Here is a 20,853-nt window from a genome sequence, read left to right as displayed (position 1 = left end):
GAATTGCCTGCGCAAGTCGGTGGAGTGTGTCACAAAAAGCGGGCCCACTCAATGTGGGCAGCATTAACCACATCCATATCTCGTAACATACCCCCTAGATGCCTAGAGCTATTATCTATATAATAGGTATCTATACTACGCCTTAGCCCCGAAAGTAGTAAACTAGTTAAAAATAGGTATTTATATTATACTTTAGCCCCGAAGGTAGTAAACTAGTTAGAAAAACCCTACTTATATAGAGACTCGAACGGTTACCTCTCGCTTTTTAGGTACACGACCTATAGATAATACGGTACTTAACTATTATAATAATAGTAGATAGGAGCTGGGCTCATAACTGTCACAAAAAGCGGGCCCACTCAATGTGGGCAGCATTAACCACATCCATATCTCGTGACAGAGTGCGTCTTTGATAAAGAAGATCGGAAGGTTGTCGTATCCGAGAGGTAATCCAGACCCGCTTTTACGTGTCTTTTGTTTTTCTTTGAAGCCCAAGATCTAACTATCTAAAGGTTTCTTAACGAGTTGAAACGCAAGTCGGGATATGGCGTCGAAGGGGAAATATCGACTTTACCGACAGCGAAACGATCTCGACGTCATCGGTCCACGTCGCCCGCTGATGCTGGCCTTCGTGATGGTAAGCCTTCATCTTGTATCGCGTTACTTAGTGGGATTTCACTTATCATAATAATTGCTACATGTAGTGGTTGATGAAACAACAGCACCAGTGTTGATAGAGGTCGGCCACGGAGCCTCGCCGCCGGCACGTAGTTTCAGTCTCGGCGACGGCACGACTATCGTCGGCGGTGAGGATGGCCCGGAAGAACGCCGTGGTTTCTCGAACATGCGGAATCCATTAGCGAGCGGACCATCAAAGTTCCTCACGGATGCAACAGGTAGAAGGAGTGAGTAACTACTTGGCGTCATCGTTGCTTCTTTCAATCTAAGCGGCTTACAGGATGGCTTGGGCCTTCATCAACTTGGGCATACAGCCGACAGGTACTAAACATGATCCAGGGTCATCTCGGCCAACACGAATCTCCAGAGGTTCCTCTCAATGTTGATGCTGAAGCATTCAAGTTGGACTGGCCCTCGTCTAGAGACATCACCCCGCAAGTCACAGTTGACATTCCCTCCCTAGACTATGCTCTCTATCTCACGAATACGGTCAAGTTTCATCTCGGGCAGACATACCATCTCTTTGACGAGGAAAGCTTCATGACTGGGCTTTACGATCTCTACAGAACAGGACCGAAGCTGGAACCGACGGTAGATTCCAGATTGTGGTATATCCAATTCCTCATCATCATGGCTTTCGGGAAGGCTCTTTTAGTCCCTGGAAACCCAAATCAGACCCCTCCTGGAAGTGGTTTGGTGACGAGGGCTCTCGAGCTGCTTCCTGATGTTCATGGACTATATCAAGACCCTGTGCTATCCGTAGAGACACTATGCGGTCTTGCTCTATACTTGCAGTCGGTAGACCACAGAAACAGTGCTTATACCTACGTGAGTTGATGGCCAGCCTTAGTCACTTGCCGAGCCTTGTCGCTGATTCTAGCAGATTGGTCAAGCATTTCGGATTGCCATTTCGCAAGGGTTACATCGAGAACCACTAAGAAACCAACTCAACGACAGCGAGGCTAACAGACTCCGCTGCGTCTGGTGGACCCTGTATATCTTAGACCGCAAGATGTCATCCCTTATGGGCGCTCCCAATTCGATACAAGATAGCGACATCACCGTTCAACTGCCAAGATCAGACCCGGTTGTTCACAAGTATAAGGCACTCGGAATCCACGTTGTCCTGTCTCAGCTGCTTGCCAAGGTTTTGAATAGTGAGCTTAGAGAGCCCACATACAGGACTGGAACTCTCTAACCGAAACATAGCTGTATACGGCGTAGACGGAAAACTCGATCCTTCCTTTCTGAAGAGTGTCCAGGAAGTTTTAAGAGACATGGCAAGGCTAGCACCTCAGCTTACGGCGGGGTTCGAGTTCAAGTTCAACAACTCTGAGCCTGCGTCCAGGGTTTCCGCTACACTGAACTTATGTTATCACCAAGTAAGTGAATTTCGAGAACCTTACTAAGTGTCTGGAAGCTGACTATCTCAAGTGTGTCGTTCTTGCCACACGCCCAATCCTCATGTGCCTCTTACAAGATGTTCTAGGAAGGCGAGGAAATTTGAACAGAGGCCTAGCGAGCCCAATCAAAGCACTCTTGAAGACATCATCAGATTCGGCAAACAAATCGCTTCGGATTCTGTCAACATTACAGTCTCAGCACCTACTAGGTAGGCATACATATGATCTACGAGCGGTCCTTACATGAACTGATGTGCTAGTCAGAATCTTTCCTCCCCTTTGACTTGGAGCAGGCGTTCTCATCAGCTTTCGTTCTTACTTTGATGACCTCCATGCCAAGTCTTTCCGAGCGAGATAACCGCTATATGCAAACTACGACTGATATCCTTGATACCATGATTGCGCGCGGTAACGTTGTGGCCCGGTGCCGGAAGGAAGAGCTCGAAAAGCTCCAAGAGATGCTGTGTCTCGCTCAACGTCAGCTCCATGCTCCACCGTCAGTTGCAGGTGACGGCAGCAGCGGTATGCAGGCTGAGAATCAGTCTTCACTGCGCATAAACGCCGGTAACCTTTCATTATCAACCGAGCAACCCACAGAAGCCGGCCCGGCTACTGGCAGCACAACAAATGGGCTCGCTTCAGAACAGATGCTGTCCATAGCGGGCTTGCTCGATTGGGAACCGAATATGGCCGCTTTCGACGACGATCAGCTCGCGGGGAGTTGGTTATGGACTGAGGCGATTGCCCCGGATTTTGATTTTAGCGGGGGCTTGCTATGATTGACTAACAGGATACTAGACTGACCCTCGGATGTGTGCTTCCGAAATCAGGTCTGGAGGAATCAAGACAGCTTACGAAACTAGGCTCGCTGAAGAAAGACACGCCTCAGAGATAGGGTCGGATTTGCAGATAGAGACAATCTAATCCCGCGGGGTAATCGTCCCATCGACGACGGCCAACAACCGGCTTCAACACGTAGCTCCATATGCAGGTGCTAAGTGTTGGTATCCCTATTATAAGGTAGTTAGTTCAAACCGTAGTTGACGAAGAGATTAATTAAACTATATAAATATCTACGTAGTAAGTATAAAAAAGAGGTTCTAACCGTAGGTTAGGCTAGCTACGATAATCGTAAATAAGGCCCCTAATTAGCCCCTGCGTAGTTAGCTATATACTGCGGTCAAATTAGACTTCTAATCCGATACTAACTTTCTTTTTTTTTTTATTAATTTAACCGCTACGGTTAGAGGTATAATTTAACCTCGGGCCCGTTTACTAAGTCGTCTCCTTTTCCCCCTTTTCTCTACTCTTTTTATATAACCTATCCCTTTATTTATATAATAACTTTTCTACTACTTATAAATTACTCTAATCCCTTATTTAGTACTATTTTTATAAAAACGTTTACGAGGTTATTTTTATTATTAATTTAACGGATCTTAAGTATTTCGCGCCTTTTATATAATTATCTAAGGGCTATAATATTAATTATAAGCCTCCTTTTTTTTTTTTTCAATTTAACGAGGTATTTATATAGCGAGTAGGAATCGGTATAAATAACCGTTAGAATAGGTAGAAGGCTAATTTAATTAATAATCTTCCTTAGCGTCGTTAAAATTATATAAGAGAGGTTAACGCTATTAACTATGCCGTAGACCTCCGACGCTAGTATACTTCTCGTTATTTACTTATTTTTAGTTAATAAGTAATAGATTATATTGCTATGTATAGTGAATTCGCTCTCGCCTATACTCTCGTTAACTAGGATAATAATATACCCTAATTACGAAGTAAGGTCGTTATTATTTATAAATGACTTATTAACGAAGACGTAAAGCTTATTAGTTATAAGGTCGATCGGGTAGTAGACGAGACCTCGATTGAGATTCGTTTACTACTACTTAAGCCGCTTATTAAGTACTTTAATATCTCGTTTAGTTAGATTTATAACCTATACTATTTTAGTATAATTAAAAGTTACTTTAAACTAATAAATACTTATAATATATACCCCTTGCGCAAGCTTAGCTTTATACCGCTTTTTAATATCGGTTATATTTAGATTAACGAGGTTAATTTTCTTATTCTACCTTTTTTATTAAAAAACGACGGTTTCCCTTTTAATTATAAGAATCCTATTATTAAATACTAGGGGGGTATTTATTATAAGGACCTCTTTTAGCTTTATTACGAAGCCCGCTTTTTAGAGCTCCTTATCCTCCTTTTTTATAAAGTTAATATTAAATAGGCCTAATATATCGTCGGTTTATATTTTAATAATCTTAAATTAGTCGCCTTCGTATTCTGCGACTAGTAGGTATAGGTCGTACATAAAGGTAACTATTAATAGTTAATTAATATAAAAATCGTAGTAAGTAGCCTATTAATAGGTGCCCGATTTTGCGAGCCTATATAGTGGCTTAAGTATTTTAATAATCGTACCTTCTGGGTACTTGCTAGCTATTTCTTTCGGTAGATAGGCTAGGATTTTCTTTATAAGCCCTGTGGCTGATTAGGTATATACTTAGGTAATATTACGGCTCTAAATCTCGTATCCCTTCTTCCGTAGTAATACTATTAGTGCTATTATTAATCGTTAGCTATAGCGTTATATAGTAAGCGATTATATAAGTAGCGTTACTTTTTTAATATTACTATACCCCTAAATTATATATCTAGACTTCTCGTACGGCTAGGGTATTCCTTTCCCTTTAATCTTACGAACTATTCGTAATTTAAATATACGGAGGTTTATATATTTTTCTAAATTATATAGGATAAATTAATAAACCCCTTAATTACGAAGAGTGTCTACTTCGATAAGATCTAATCCCTTATATAGCTTTTTAATAGTTATAATTATACTTTCTTTACGTAGTTTAACCGCTAATTCGAAATCGGCTTTTTTTTTTATTATATAAAAGGTATTAATTATTTCGTTATTAGTAATGAATTGCTACGTTGGGGCTTGCCGTCGTAGTCTTTTGCGACGTCTTATTAGTAGTATTAGTACCCTTTTAATAATTTCCTTTTCCTCGTTATTTATTAGTATTATTATAACGATTTTGTTAAGGATAATTTCCTGTGCCTCTGCTACGGGTTATATAGTTTTTCTTAGCTCTTTTTCTTTTTATAAGTTAGAAATTACCTCGTTAAGATTTATATAGTACGGTCTAACTATTATAATTAAAACTTCGAAAGGCTAGTCGCGATCTCTTATAACTATATAAGAGCGCTTATTAACGGAAATTAACTTATATAGCCTAGCCTATTATTAAGTAATTTTGCACTATACTCGTATATCCGAATTTAGTAATATATTTAGATTATTCCCTATATCGGGCCCATTGTGTATAGTAATTACCTTATTAATTTACCTTTTTATATTTACCTCGCGTAGTGCTTATATTACTTTTTTAACTACTTAGGCTCGTTAGCTTATACTTAGTAACGGTAGCGAGGCTAAGGTTATTTTTAAATATACTCTAAATACTAATAGTATTAATATAAGTCCGTTAGGCTTTATAGTATCGTTATAGTATTTAAGTACTATTTAGAGGTATTTGTTATTAATAGAATTTGGATTTTCCTTTTTGATAATTCTAAACGCCCTTTTTAACTACTAGTATACCCTTTTTACTTTTCTAATACTATAGTACGCTTTAACGGGTACGACTTTTAGCTATATACCGTAAGCCGTCGTATTATCCCTAAATTTTGCTAACTTAAAGCTAGTACTAGCGTCGGTTTTAATACTATCTAGCGGTCCTTAGTATATATCGATCTAGCTTTTTTATAGGGCTACTTATACTATTTTTATTTATAAATCCCGGAGGAATTGCCCTGCTTAAAAGGATATAGCTACGTCGATTATATATAGTACTAGCCGACTATTTAAATAGAAAATATTAACGACGATTTCTTAGTTAAAGTTAAGCTTATTATATAATTTAAATTTAAATCTACGTAGGCTCTGCGTATTTATTTAGTATTAGTAATATACTTTTATTAACTACTTTAGCGCCCCTATTTCGATATTATTATTACTTAATTACTTTAGGAGGTTATATAGCCTCGTAACTAACGGGTACCCAAATCTCTAGTATAGTCTTCTAAGCTTATTTTTTATTAGGTAATTAATCGACTTCGTATCGTTAGTAAGCTTTATAAATATATACCCTTATCGTTGTTTAACTATTTCGAAGTGCTTATTACTAGAGATTCTGTTCTTCGTATTATTAAATATAATGCCTAGTCGATTTATATTTTTTAAATATAGGAAAAATAGGGTATTAATAGGTAAAATATAAAAAGTTATTATTCCGAAGTATGTCTCTATTTCTATTATACTTAGGGCGACGATTTCCTTACCTAGGCCGAAACTAATTTTTATAATACCCGCTATTAACGTATTAAGTATTATTAGTGCGATCTTTTATAGCGCCTAGAATTACCCTTTTTTTTTAATTAATTATTACGATACCTTAGTATTTAGGATAATCCTATAGAAATCGTTTAGGCCGTACCTTTTACTTACGTAAAATACTTATATAAGCTTAGTATTTAAGGGATCTAAGTAGTATAAAAAGGACCCCTATAGCTACCCCTAGATTTACTTAGTACTATGTTCCTTTTTTTTAAATATTAAGAAAGATAGCGTCTTTTTTTTAATCGTTAAGAGAATAGGCTTTAGCCCTATTAGATTTGCCCTTTTAGCCGCCTCCGTATCCGTTATTTAAGGGACCTTCTTTTACTATCCGTAAATAAAAGCCTACTTATTAAGAGCTTCTACTACCCTCTATTTATTTAGCTTCGTATATCTTTTAGAAGCTAACGGGGCGAAAAAAGAGTAGTTAATATCGTCGATTTCGTTATAATTTAATTTATTAATATAAGGGGTAAGATCTTCTTTATTTTCTAAATCTTTTATAGGGGGTATATACTTTAAGCCGCTACTTTAGCTATTATTATTAAGTTCCGTACCCCCAGATCTACCCTTATATATAATAAGGAATTAGTTAAACTAACGAGGGCTAGTTTTACCGTTTACTACCCTCGACTTTTTATACTATTTATACGATTTAGTACGCTCCTCTTTAAAGTAATTATTTAATTAATATTTATCTTTTTTATAAATATAGTATTACTTCTTTTATTACCCTGCCCGTAAGTTAAATCTCTGCCTATTTAACGAGTCTAGGCCTCTTTACTAGCGATTGCCGTATTTAGCCTCTTTTCTTTTTTTATTATACGTTCGATCGACTTAATATTATTAATAAGGGCCGTTATATACTTAGAAATAAGTTTAGCGCGGTATTCTCGCTTTAATATTAAAGCTAAATCTTAGCCTCGAGTAGAGCGTTTCGTAGTTTTTAGGTATTTAATATAGTATTATTTTTATTTTTAATATACGCTAAACTACGGTATAAAAATATCTAACTTTTCGCTCGTTTATCCCCTTATTTAGCTAGGTTTTTACTAGCTTATCGATTCGATTAATAAGCTCTTCGAGGATCTTTACTTATAATTTACCCTCTATTATCCTAGTTATAAATACGAAAGAAATTGCTCGTAGCTTAGATAAGAGCTCTAAGTTCTTATTATAAGTCTCGAAGCGGCTTTGGATTATATTAATTATACTAAGAAAGTCGTTTTAATTAAAATTACGTACTACTTCGTAGTAATAATTAGAGGCTTTACTTATAAGTACGATATTAATTACCGAATAGTACTAATATTCCCTAATTCCGACTTTTTCGTAATAATCGTAAAATATCGTTAGGGTTTCTTATAAAACCTCATATTTCCCCCCAGAATATAATTTCTCTTTCGGGAAGATCTTTTTAAGGTTTATAAATTACTTTATATTCGCTACTAGATTTTTAGTATTTATATACGATCCCTGCGTTACTACGTATTATTAATAACTTCGGGTCGTTTACCTCTTTTTTTATTAACTAATCGGTACCGAATTTTATATTAGTAATAGTAATAAGTTATAGATCGAAATAAGCGGAATTATTAATTATTATACTTTTAGTACTATATTTTGCCCTAGTATATCTTTTTATAACGATAGATTTTTATTAGTAATTATAAAGAGGAAATCTAGGTCGTTTACCCTTTTTCTAAATTCGTTAAAACGATTATACGCTTTATCGACCTATACCTAGTTCTATAGTACGAATTCCTCCTCTATAATTATTATTATTAGTATTTTATATAGTTCTTACGATTATAATTACGCTAATAATACCCATTACTTATAAAAGAATTTATTAATTACTTTTATAATTCTTAGGCTTGCGCTTACGAACTATTCGTTTAGTTAATAGCTAAGGTCGTTTACGATCTCGTAGAATAGGGGTTACCCCTATAGCCCCTTTTTTTTATAAACCTTAGTTAAATAGATTAATACTATATTAATTTACTCGCTATTAGGCTAATCCGCGATTTTATATATTTACGTCCCCTAATAGTCTAGGTTAATATTTACCTATTTATAAGGGATTAGGATTCTATTTAAGATTAGGTTTTATCCTCTTCTTCCTTACCTTAACTCGCTAAGGGTCGTGCTCTAGCTTATACCCGTATTAATAGTCGCTAGCGTATTTAATTTTAATAAGGATACGTCTAATTTGCGCGCTAGTCGTAGTAAATCCGTACTTTTATTACCTAACGAATTTATTAGGGTCTAGGAAATTCCCGCTTCTTTTTACCGTTTTATTACTACTCTCGTTTTTACTATTTTTAATAATTACTATTACCCTTTTAAATCGCTAGCTATCGTACTTATTAAGATCCTCTTTTTTATTTAATATAAAAGGGTAGGTTTTAGTAGTTCTGTTTAATAATAATAGTAGTAAACGTTTATATTATTATAAGAAGATATAGTAATTAGTCTCGGGATCTTTATTAGTTACTAATTTTTATTATCCCGTATACTTCTAACTTCCTAAGCCTTATACTCTCTATAATCTCTAAATAGCTTCTTTAATTAATTTCTTAAAATTAGTAATCTTACGCCGGGAGCTAGTATAAAAAAAAAGCTTTTTAGTAGCTTTTTAAAAAATTCTTTTCTTTTCCCCTTAAATCCTCGTTTTTTTAGCCTTTTCTTAAGCTAGTAATAACTCTAGCGGGAGGTCGCAGGACTACTTTAGAATAGCCGCCTTTTTTTTAAGTTAATATCTAAGATCTATAATACTCTTAACTCGATACTATTAGGACCTCTAAATCCTTTCCTCTTTCGTTAAACCGTCCTTTATATTATATTTTTAAGTAATACCTAGGGGGTAGTTAAAAGAGCTATAAAGAGGTTATTTAGATCGCGGGCTTAAAGTTATATTTATAAGATCTTTATAATAATAAACTTTTCTATATACTATAGATCTCTTAGCTTAATAACTCTTATAGGGTTACTTTTATTACTAAATAAAAATATTTACGTTTAGAGATCCCCTTTTTTAATTACGCAGTGCTCTTTTATATTATATTATTAAGCTCGTTTATTATATTAATTAATTAAGTAAGTAGTCGTTACGTAGGTATTTCCTTTTATTAATTTAATTAATTAATTTCGAATTGCGGGCCGGCTATAGAAAAGTTATTTAATAAAAAAGCTACTCGGGGCGATAGTAAAAGGCTAGTTATTTAAGCAGTTCTATTAATTAACGTAATTTAATATAATAAACGTTAACCTCTCGTAAGTAGTAAAAGGCTATGATTATTTAATTCCGTGCGGTATTTAAGAATTACCCCCTTTTTCGTTTATTTTTATAAGGTTAATTAGTATAAATTTCTTATCCCGTATAATATTAAGAGGTCGTCTTTTTTACGTAGCGAGATACCTTACCGATTTATAATAATAGAATTTAATTACTAATTAGTATTAGTATCCTTATTATAAAGTAGTTAGTTCGAACCGTAGTTAACGAAGAGATTAATTAAACTATATAAATATTTGCGTAGTAGGTATAAAAAGGAGGTTCTAACCGTAGGTTAGGCTGGCTATGATAATCGTAAATAGGGCCCCTAATTGGCCCCTGCGCAGTCGGCTATATGCCGCGGTCGAATTAGACTTCTAATCCGACACTAAGGTAGTGAAGGCGCCAGGAGAAACCTTGCAACAAGCCCAAGTTAAATGGCGAGACTCTTATCAACTAAACTTGAACAAGACTCCGCGACATTGCAGTTCTCCAGATAGGGGCTTGTCCGAGTCAGTTGACTATCTGATACCAACTTGCGGGTTGACAATCCGAGGATTTCTCCCCGCGTTTTCGACGTCTCGGGACCCACTCCCGAATCGCTTCCCCGGACCCACGGACTCGAGATAGTGACCAAGGCTGGGGTGTCAAGGACTTATCTGGCAATTGACTAAAGTGAAGGCCCCGATTATAAGACTTTGATATAACACTGGCTGTTCCGGCCTGGTGCTTCTGGGTTCATAGAGACACAGGAACTGGTCAACTTGGGTAAACTCTTCGAGTTTCTGTCGAGAAACAACACTCCAAAAATTTGGATGTTGCCATTTTTGCAGCAGTAGACACGCCAACTCTAACAGTCCAACTTCAGACAAGTCAACGATGGACCAAGAGAAGATGGAACCTGCGGGCTTGGAGAACCTGTGCCATCAACAAAGTGCGAAGATCGGCCAAGTCGAAGATCCATACATCCAGCCCGGCTATGACCTTCACAAACGTCTCGAAACGCGCCATGTCACGATGATTGCGCTTGGCGGTGCGCTTGGAACAGGATTGCTGATTGGAACGTAAGCTGTCTCCCCTTACGAAAAATCACCGCCCTGGCGTTCGTTCTAACTCACCAATTTACAGAGGCTCGGCTCTAGTCAAGGCAGGCCCAGCCGGCATCCTTATCGACTACTCCATCGTCGGCTGCATCGTCTTCCTCGTCATGGCCGCCCTCGGCGAAATCATTTCCTACATGCCCCTCTCCCACGGCTTCGGCGGCTACGCGACACGCTTCGTCGACCCGGCTCTCGGCTTCGCGACGGGCTACTGCTACTTCTTCAAGTACCTCCTCGCCACGCCTAACCAACTCTCTGCCTTTGCCCTGATCATGAAGTTCTGGGTAGGGGACCGCATCAGCCCGGCCGTCTTCATCACCATCGCCCTGGTCCTGATTCTCCTGATCAACAGTATCAGCGTCAAGGCCTTTGGCGAGTTCGAGTTTTGGCTCTCATCTCTGAAAGTGGTCATCATGATTGGCGTCATCCTGCTGCTCTTCATCCTCGCCGTGGGCGGCGGTCCCACCGGCGACCGTCCCGGCTTCAGGTACTGGTCCGACCCGGGTGCTTTCGCCGAGTACAAGGTCGATGGTGCCCAGGGCCGTCTTCTCGGGGTCTGGAGCGCCATGGTGGCCGCCGTATACGCCTTCTCCGGCACGGAACTCGTCGGCGTCACAGTCGGCGAGGCCAAGAACCCGCGTCTGTGCATGCCAAAGGCTGTTCGCCTGACCTTCATGCGCATCGTCTTCTTCTACATCATCTCCGTCTTCCTGCTGGGCATGGTTGTCCCTTATAACAGCGCCGAGCTCGTCTTCGCAGCTAAGGCCAAGACCAGTGCTGCGGCCTCGCCGTTTGTGGTGGCCATCACCATTGCCAAGATTAAGGGGCTCGATCACGTCATCAACGGTTGTCTTGTAGTGTTTGTCTTCTCGGCTGCGAACTCGGACATTTACATCTCGTCTCGCACGCTGTATGGCATCGCTGTCGATGGCAAAGCCCCTCGTATCTTTTCCAAGACTACCAAGGCCGGCGTGCCCTTCGTGGCTTTGGGTCTATGTGGTGTCTTCTGCTGTCTGGCGTACATGTCTGTCAGCTCCGGTGCCGCAACCGTCTTTGGCTACTTGACGAACGTCGTCACTGTCTTTGGTAAGTCTGTCTTGATGCTTGAATGAAAAGACCAACACTAACGCGTAATGTACCATAGGTCTGCTTACATGGATGTCCATTCTCGTCTCCCACATCTTCTTCTGCCGCGCCCGCACCGCCCAACGAATCGATGCTGCCTATATTCCGTATCGCGCTCCTCTGGGCTCTTGGGGCTCCTATGCCGCCCTTGGCTTCCTCATTGTCCTGACCTTGACCAAAGGTATCGAAGTGTTCGTCGGCACTTTCGACTACAAGAACTTCATCGTTCAGTACATTGGGATCCCTGTCTACCTGATCTGCATTTTTGGGTACAAGATCTTCAAAAAGTCCCATCGCGTTCGGGCTGAGACAGCTGACTTGGTCACGGGCGTGCCAGCAGAGACTGTTGCCGAGGAGAGAGCAGCGGTCGAGGCAGAAAGAAGGGAAAAGGAGGTAGCGATGGGGAAGAAGAGCGCATTTGCTAAGGTTTACCGGAAGGGGTTCTCATGGCTATTCTAAGACGAGTTGAAAACATGTAACACTCCCATGCGAAACCTAAGGCTATACGCATTACACATAGTCAGTAGCATTATTTGGGCAAGTCGGATCTTTCAAAGCGATCAGTTCGTTCCGTGTATGGGACATTTATGTGTGCAAGTTCCCCCATCGATCTCTCGACCCATTCAGATCGGGTGCTCAATCACAACTTTCTCCAACGAAGCACCGCCATAGGCCACTCTCTGGATCTCCCGTAACCCGGCTTCGCCACCCTTGACAACAGTAATATTGGGGTGCTTCGGAGCCCTTTCGGCAGAGCCCAGAACATGTTCCATGACCCTACGCAAGCGAACCGGAAATTCAGGGTCTTGCGGGTGACCCATGGCACCGACGCTACCAACGGGCCGGTAGCACGTGCAGAAACCAAAAGCCGGATCATGGGGCACGGGTTGCGTGCACACAAGCTTGACAGACTTTTCCTCGACGCCTCCAGACAAGCTCCTGCGGAGAAGCGTCGGCGTAGACGTCTCAGGGTCGGCGTTGGGGCCATGCAGACCGCTGCCAATAGTATCGATGCCGGTAGTTAGGCTCACGCCGATATCCTTGGCAGCAGCGCGGATATCGCCAGTCACATCGGGGCTCTTATAGTCGAAGCAATGTGTAGCCCCGAGCAGCTGTAGCGCGGCGTGGTTCTTGACGGACGCAGTCGCGAAGATGGGATTGAATCCTGCCGCCTTTGCGAGCTGAATGGCCGCGACGCCGACGCTGCTGGCCCCGCCCCAAATCAGTATCGGCTTGTCGGTGCCATCAGTCCCGGTGACGCCCGCGGCGGGGAAGGCGAAACCGAGAATGTTGAAGATGGCGTCGGCGGCGGTCTGCGTCGTGAGAGCCAGGCCCCCGGCGTCTTTGAGAGCGAGGCCGGGAGGCAGCTTGAAGGTAAGATTACTTTCGACGATGGCCTTGTCTTGATGTGTGCAAGCCGAAGATCTTTGGGGAAACCCGACAGGCGAGATACCGAGAACGGCGTCGCCGATTTGCAGGGTGGATTCGGGCCCGACTGCCTCGACGATGCCGGCGAACTCGAAGCCGGTGACGAAGGAGTTGAGGCCTACGTGAAAGAAGTTGAGGTCGCAGGGGTTGATGCCCGAGTACTTTATTGAGACGAGGGCTTGAAGTTTTTGAGGTGTGTAGTCATCCGTGACTTGCTTGATGGTGAGTTGGCCATCGGCACCTAAGTAAATTGAGCGAGACATTTTTTGTAAGTTGTTGTTCTTGATGATGCTGGTAACTTAGCTCATCTTAACATAAACCTCTCGCAAAATTGTGAGGCTTTATATCTGACTATTCAATAATCAAACGATATACAAAGAGCTCGTATGGCTCGGCCTGGACATCACAATGGGCCGCGACCATCGGCGGTTCCCACTGTTAATGTCCGCTTCTCTCGGGATTATGAAAGAATACTGTCGTTGCGCCGAACGCCCCATGGCACCGGACTTAAGAACGTGCCGAGGTTGTCTAAAACGGTGGGAAATAGATTGGGTTTGTCTATGTGATCGATCAGTCGAAAATGATGAACCTTGGACAAGGCCGGAAGACAGACGATACTGCGGCCGACCGGAGCTACCCGGGAAGCTCATCCGGAGTAGCCCTTCGGTTCAACGCCGGTACTTTCGGAGTCCGTGGCTAAAGATAGGCTAGAGGGCTTGCGCACAGCATGATCAGACTCAGCTTGACGTTTAGGTTTCAGTCAACTCTGCAATTTGTTCGTTGATGATTTCTTTTCTTTTTAACTGTAAAAAACCTCCGCATCAGTATATCGTGGTCTACTACGTACACCCGGTTGGCAATCACCAAGAAGATAGATTTTTTAGCCCATGCAATTATACAATACCTGTCGTGATGGCTTCAACCATCCATGGCCTTACCGCACGTCACGTGACCTCGGTTACATAATCACCGAGGCCCACTTCGCTCGCACCCTCTATATCAGAGCGAGCTTCGTGCCTATTTCCTATTTCCAATAGACAACCGTTCTCTTTATATACGTCGATGCCCCTACAGTGACTCTACGACAATACCTAATGGAGAGAACTTTTCCTCGAAACGACAACCCTTAGTTGTTGCTGAACGTCGGCTTCTTCAACAAGTTGCATCGAGCAACCGACGAGCTTTACAAGCTGAAAGAGCTCAGGTTTGCATACAAGAGGCAAAGTCGATCTTATCATCAGAAAGGGGAAGAAGCCCCTACTTTCGCGGATTGAGCTATAGGATGTTTAGTTTCGTGCAATTATTTAGCTAGGGTATCTACGGGGTTGCATAATTATCACCGATATGGCAATTCCAACTTGTAAGTTCTTCATCTCCATCACCAAAGTTCAACAGACCAAATCAAATTCCCCTCACCCCTCCAGACTCCGTGGTTTGACATCCACAACCTTGTAGATCGAGCTGGATGCCTGGAGCACAACCCACGTTCGAGTTCTACACACTTTGCAGATCTGGATCAAGCACCCGAAGTCTGTTGCTTTTCCGCGACAGGCGGTGCAACAGGCGCATACTGCGACGGCACGAGACCGCCTCCAGGCTGCGGCGAGAAGACCTGGATCGTACCGTCGTATGGCCTCGTGGCGACCTTGCTCTCGCAGTTTGAGCAAGTGTAGTGCATGTCCTCACACCACCCCGCGATGCAGGGCACGCATGTGAGGCAGATGCAGAGGAGGCAGCACAGAGCACCGGCAACCCTGAGGAAGTCCGCGTATTAGCTAAACTGGTTCATGAAATACTCCCATATGATCAAAATTAACTTACATTTGCATGGCAGTACCCTCTTTTGCAATGACCGTCTGCGTCCGCTGTTTGCAAAAGGGGCAGTCGATCCATTGCGGCTCGTCGCCCAGCATGTGCAACGGCGTGACGGTCGCTGGGTTGGCGAGGGGGGTAATGGTCGGACCGCCCTTTTGTTGAGCGGGCATTGGTGTTGCTGGTTGTCTGCCCAATTTATCAGTATTTTCTAAGAAGATGACGGTGCTCTAGGAGACACTTACTCAAGCTGCACTAGGTTCGCTGGCATCTCTCTGGCAGGGGCAGGACCGCTTCCTTGCACAGTAGATGTCACTGGTGATTCTCTCTCATAGGCTGGCGCCGGCTCTTGAATGTCGATCGCCGGGGGAGGAGCAGTCTTTTGTTCCGACATCTTTGATTTTGAGGTCTGGTTAGTGGTGTAAGATGACAAAATTGCTGAATTGTTGGATATCACGGCTGTACGGTCTGTAAGTCACTACAAATGACTTGGATAATTGAGGAAAAGTTGAAGGAAGATAGATCAATGTTGAAGAGAGAGACTAAAGGAAGAAGATGATAAAATACAGACTTTTGAGATGACGAGCACTTGTTCCTTTTCCACTTCATGTAAAACTCTCCCTCCAGGTAAGATTGCCTCCAGTGCGCGTGAGCACTACCAAGGTGGCACTAACAGCGGCACAGCATCACAGGAATCCACAATCAGGCAGAACCGTAACATCGACAACGATCGCCATTGGTGCTTACGGGAATAGACTCGCTTGGCAGGGGACAGATGTCTCTCCCGGGTCGCCCCCCCAAGGCTCTACGAGTTGGTGTGGGCGGCGCAGCCCTACAACGAGGGCGATTGCGCCTCGTGTATGAAATGTGAGGGTTGTGCCGTTGTGGTAACCAGGGCCAGAGCTGAGAGACACCCCGGGAATCTTACACCCACGCGCTTGGGATGACCAGATGATAGGTGGTCTTACCTGCCTAATGCAGTTTCAATGGCGAAGCAATATCCGATGTTACACCACTTGCTCCCGTCCTCCATAATAATAGTGCAGGGGGAGCAGACATGACGATCGGATAGCGCAGCCTTACTTCGACTTCACGAATCCAATGACTTTTCTGACACAGCCTCTTTCTTATGCAGTAGCGCTCCTTTGAACTTCATCACCACTCTAATTCAATGATCAAAAGTCGGTCCGTTGATGCAGCTGGGAGTCCACGTTCAGGACATGTTGATGTAGTCTCACCAACCCACTGGCCTCTTTGAAAGTCACCCCAGATGGACTGAGCATCCACAATTCCAACATCGAATTGCCATCGCAACCTCAAGATGCGCTTAATTAAAGCTTCATCCATACACAGCAGCAACCTCCAGCTCGTCGACTTCAACCCCGATCAGCTCCCCCGGTACGCCATTCTCTCGCACACCTGGGGCGACAACGAAGTCATCTACGCCGATATTAGAAACGAAAATGCCGCCACCAAGCCAGCTTTCCAAAAGGTCCGCTATAGCTGCATTCAAACCCTAGCAGACGGCCTCGAATACGTCTGGATCGACTCATGCTGCATCGACAAAAGCAGCAGCGCGGAGCTCTCCGAGGCCATCAATTCCATGTACGAGTGGTACATGAAGTCAGAAGTCTGCTACACTTACCTCTCTGGCGTCCCCGCCACCGTCGACCCTGTCAAGACGGACGGCGCGTTTGCCTCGTGCCGGTGGTTCACGCGCGGCTGGACGCTTCAGGAACTAATCGCCCCGGCCGAGATGGTCTTCTTCTCCGAGGACTGGGTGAAAGTCGGAGAGAAGACGACGCTGAGCAGGCCTCTATCCGTCATCACAGGCATAGACGAAGACATCCTCACGGGCCTCAGACCCCTCGAATCAGCGAGCCTCGCCAAGCGAATGTCCTGGGCCGCGCACCGGCAGACGACGAGGCCAGAGGATGTGGCCTACTGCCTGATGGGCCTCTTTGGCGTCAATATGCCCATGCTCTACGGCGAAGGCGACCGCGCCTTCCTCCGCCTCCAAGAGGAAATCATGAAGCAGTCCGACGACCAGTCTCTCTTCGCCTGGGTCGACCTCTCCGCCTCAACCGAGACCTACCACGGCCTGCTGGCCAAGTCGCCGGCCAACTTCGCCTACTCCAACTCCATCATGCCTTACCAGGACTGGGAGCCGCGGCCGCCGTACTTCATGAGCAACCGCGGCCTGCGCATCGATCTACCCCTGACGCGACGCGACCAAGATATCTTCGTCGCCGCGCTCGACTGTCCCGCGCCGCCGGACTACGAAGACTCTACCTTCCTAGCAATCTACCTCAAAAAGATTTCGAGCGGCGGAGATCAGCAATTCGCCCGCGTGCGGGTGAACCAGTTCGCCAAGGTCCAGGAGCGGGGGAACAAGCAGACGCTCTACGTGCGGCAGACGTTCAACGGCGTCGCGGACGCGGAAGGTGTGTTTCCGCAGCACATCATCCAGCTCCGAAAGGGTCCGCCGCGTGACCAGTACTCGGTGCTGAATCTCGTGCACTCCAAGGAGGCCGACAGAGGGGACCGGCCGGCGGCGTGCACGTCGAGCAGGGGTTCCGGAAGGGACTTGATCCACACGGCGACGGGGAAGACGATTGCTTTCCGCATCCCGAAGGCGGCGGGCCAGCTCGCCGGGGCCGTCACATTCGCGCGGACGGACGGGTCCCGGCTGCTCATCATGTTCGGGTCCACGGACGGCATCCGAGCCGGGTTCCACGCCCGCGAGCTACCGCCTCGTTTCCCGGGCATGAACCAGAACCAGAACCAGAACCAAGCAAAGAGTACGAGCTCATCAAAAGCAAAGGAGAACCAACAACAAGAACTACCAGAAGTCACCTTCTCATTCGACGACTTGCAGACGATGTTCCGGCCGACCCCTGCGGGCGTCGACGTGGAGCTGGAGCGGTTCCGGGTGCGCGTCGACGTGGAGACGGTGATTGCGAACGCGAGCAAGTACCTCATGGCCGACGTGCTCATCGAACCCGTCAACCGGCCGTGGGACCCGTTTGAGCCGCTGGACGCGGCTCTCGGGTGGTACGAGGGGGCGACGGGGCGGCAGAATCGGGGGCAGGCTGCCGCAGCTCAAGCGGCGACGGCGCAAGCGACGGCGACTACGAGTACTAGTGTGAAGACGAAGAGAGCCTCTTCTGGGTGGAGGAGGTTGATATCGTGAGTTATGTCTGGCTTCGATGAGATTGCATGTTGCGATAGCTAGGACACAAGAGGACTTGGATATGAAGGAGGGAAAGTGAGCACATGAATCGAGGGAGATACTACATGGCTGAAGAGAGTATACTGGCGTTCAAGGTGTACATGCTAGCATTCTATAGGTGATTGAATTTCAAGAACTAAGATAGGGCAATATGCCCCCTTTGATGTCATAAAGTCCAGTATCATGTTCAGTTAACAACGGTATCAAGAGTCAAGCTCCGAAATCTCTCCCTCTTTCCTTGCTTCAGAGGCCAACCTAAAAGGCACCAGCGACTTACAGGTAGAAGTCCCCTTATCCCCTCTCAGAGCCCTTTCCACGACTACCATCACCACGTGCCGGCAGCAACGGCGTACCAGTGCCGCCAGAGATGGTAGAAAGGTCAAGATCAGTATGTGCTGACCTTGCGGCTGCTGACATTGCACGCGCTGACGATGCGCGTGGCTGGTCCGCAACAGGTGCAATGATCAAGGTCCGACTTTTTCAATGCCGAGGCATGGAAGAGATAAGAACTAAAACTTGACCATGGTAAATTAAAAAAGAGGTAATCCTGGACAGCTCCCTCGTGAACTCGGTGGTGATAGATATTGCTATCGCAATGTACCGGGTGACTTTCGTCGACTCATACCATCACGTGACCCTGAATGACTCACCAATACAGAGCTCTATCACTTCTTAGGTAATCGGACATAAATTGGAATTCCCTCCGATACGGAGCAGCTCTTAGCTAACTTTTTTGAAGTTACTCAATTCAACCCCTCTAGATACCCCATATACCCCCCCCCCCCCGCCAGATACCAACGCAGTCATCATGGCACCCGGAAAGACGCCTGCAGAGAACATGCTTTGGGGCGGCCGCTTCACAGGTAAGCTGTTTTCCCTCCCAATAAGTTCAATTGGCAAGTTCAATTGCAGTTGTGCTAACCCCAGAAATGAACAGGCGGCCTCGATCCCCTCATGCTCAAGTACAATGCGAGTATAGGATACGACAAGCTCCTGTTCAAGGAGGATATCCTCGGCAGCATCGCGTTTGCGCGCGCCAACGCAAAGTCCGGCATCATCACCAACGACGAGTTTTCCGAAATCGAGAGGGGACTCCGGGAGGTGCAGAAGGAGTGGGAGGCTGATACCTTTGTCATCATGCCCAACGACGAAGATATCCACACTGCCAACGAGCGCCGGCTCGGCGAGATCATCGGCAAGGACATCGCCGGCAAGCTGCACACCGGTCGCAGTCGCAATGAGCAGGTCGCCTGTGACATGCGCCTGTGGCTGAACAACCAGATCAAGGAGATTGAGAGCCACCTGGTCGCCTTTATCGAGGTGATTGCCGCCCGCGCCGAGGCGGAGGTGTAAGTCTGAGCATCACCCCGCAAATCCGGCAACCTCCCCTTGCTGATCTTTCAAATAGTGGCATTCTCATGCCTGGGTATACCCATCTCCAGCGCGCCATGCCGGTCCGGTGGTCGCAGCACCTGCTGTCGTACGGCTTCGCCTTCCAGAGTGATCTCGACCGTCTGCGCGAGGTTTCCAAGCGCGTGAACAGGAGCCCGCTCGGCGCTGGTGCTCTCGCCGGCAACGGCTTCAACATCGACCGCGATATGATGGCCGAGGAGCTGGGCTTCACAGGCCTCCTGTGGAACTCCATGGGCGCCGTCGGCGACAGAGACTTCGTCACTGAGTTCCTGCAATGGGGTAGCATGTTCATGCAACATACTTCTCGATGGGCCGAGGATCTCATCCTGTACTCCTCTTCAGAATTCGGCTTCATTTCCATCGCCGATGCGTACTCCACTGGAAGTTCGTTGATGCCGAACAAGAAGAACCCGGATGGCCTGGAGTTGTTGCGCGGAAAGGCTGGTCGAACCTTTGGCCACATGGCCGGCCTGATGATGACCCAGAAGGGTCTCCCCAGCACATACCAAAAGGATTTGCAGGAGAGTTGGGAGCCCATGTTGGACCACGTCAAGACCATCTCCGATAGTCTTCAGATCGCACAGGGCATTCTCGTCACTCTGACCGTCAGGCCAGAGCGCATGAAGGCTGCCCTGGACCCTTTCATGCTGGCTACCGATCTGGCTGATTACCTCGTGCGAAAGGGCGTCCCCTTCCGCGAGACGCACCACATTTCTGGCCGATGCGTCGCCGAGAGCGAGAAGCGCGGTATCCCGATGAACGAGCTCTCGCTGGAGCAATTGCAGGCTATTGACAGCCGATTTGGGGAGGATGTTGCGCAGACGTTTGACTATGAGAGGAGCGTCGAGATGAGGGCGTCCAAGGGTGGTACGAGCCGAGCCAAGGTTCTGGAGCAGGTCCAGGTTCTTAAGGGCATGCTTGCTTAGAGAGGTGATTGATGGCTGGGACTCAAAAGGGCA

At 45.3% G+C, this 20,853-nt stretch overlaps 6 protein-coding genes across 6 annotated transcripts; 3 read left to right on the top strand and 3 right to left on the bottom strand.

The window, feature by feature from the left end:
- Positions 1-362: 362 nt before the first annotated feature.
- CLUP02_06474 (uncharacterized protein) lies at positions 363-2,860 on the top strand (the record flags this gene model as incomplete). The annotated part of the gene is made up of 8 exons (XM_049285473.1): positions 363-401; positions 526-637; positions 705-905; positions 959-1,506; positions 1,562-1,835; positions 1,888-2,060; positions 2,113-2,290; positions 2,346-2,860. The coding sequence occupies 8 exons, from the start codon at positions 363-365 to the stop codon at positions 2,858-2,860; spliced, it is 2,040 nt and encodes a 679-aa protein (XP_049142616.1).
- A 3,401-nt stretch (positions 2,861-6,261) lies between these two features.
- On the bottom strand, positions 6,262-6,495 carry CLUP02_06473 (uncharacterized protein; the record flags this gene model as incomplete). Its single annotated transcript, XM_049285472.1, has 1 exon — positions 6,262-6,495. A coding segment is annotated over one exon (234 nt), but the record flags the coding sequence as incomplete, so codon positions are not given.
- Positions 6,496-10,663: 4,168 nt separating this feature from the next.
- Positions 10,664-12,468, top strand: CLUP02_06472 (amino acid permease; the record flags this gene model as incomplete). Its single annotated transcript, XM_049285471.1, has 3 exons — positions 10,664-10,848; positions 10,913-11,970; positions 12,029-12,468. The coding sequence occupies 3 exons, from the start codon at positions 10,664-10,666 to the stop codon at positions 12,466-12,468; spliced, it is 1,683 nt and encodes a 560-aa protein (XP_049142614.1).
- Positions 12,469-12,632: 164 nt separating this feature from the next.
- Positions 12,633-13,700, bottom strand: CLUP02_06471 (uncharacterized protein; the record flags this gene model as incomplete). Its single annotated transcript, XM_049285470.1, has 1 exon — positions 12,633-13,700. The coding sequence occupies one exon, from the start codon at positions 13,698-13,700 to the stop codon at positions 12,633-12,635; it is 1,068 nt and encodes a 355-aa protein (XP_049142613.1).
- Positions 13,701-14,953: 1,253 nt separating this feature from the next.
- Positions 14,954-15,643, bottom strand: CLUP02_06470 (uncharacterized protein; the record flags this gene model as incomplete). The annotated part of the gene is made up of 3 exons (XM_049285469.1): positions 14,954-15,191; positions 15,259-15,438; positions 15,495-15,643. The coding sequence occupies 3 exons, from the start codon at positions 15,641-15,643 to the stop codon at positions 14,954-14,956; spliced, it is 567 nt and encodes a 188-aa protein (XP_049142612.1).
- A 927-nt stretch (positions 15,644-16,570) lies between these two features.
- Positions 16,571-20,820, top strand: CLUP02_06469 (argininosuccinate lyase; the record flags this gene model as incomplete). Its single annotated transcript, XM_049285468.1, has 6 exons — positions 16,571-18,438; positions 18,787-18,869; positions 19,140-19,157; positions 19,273-19,344; positions 19,419-19,830; positions 19,890-20,820. The coding sequence occupies 6 exons, from the start codon at positions 16,571-16,573 to the stop codon at positions 20,818-20,820; spliced, it is 3,384 nt and encodes a 1,127-aa protein (XP_049142611.1).
- Between the last annotated feature and the right edge of the window lie 33 nt (positions 20,821-20,853).

The sequence above is a fragment of the Colletotrichum lupini genome, chromosome 3 (assembly GCF_023278565.1).
Source record: "Colletotrichum lupini chromosome 3, complete sequence".
Classification (NCBI taxonomy): domain Eukaryota; kingdom Fungi; phylum Ascomycota; class Sordariomycetes; order Glomerellales; family Glomerellaceae; genus Colletotrichum; species Colletotrichum lupini.
The sequence above is the reverse complement of the archived record's forward strand: the minus strand, read 5'-3'. Positions and strand labels throughout refer to the sequence as shown.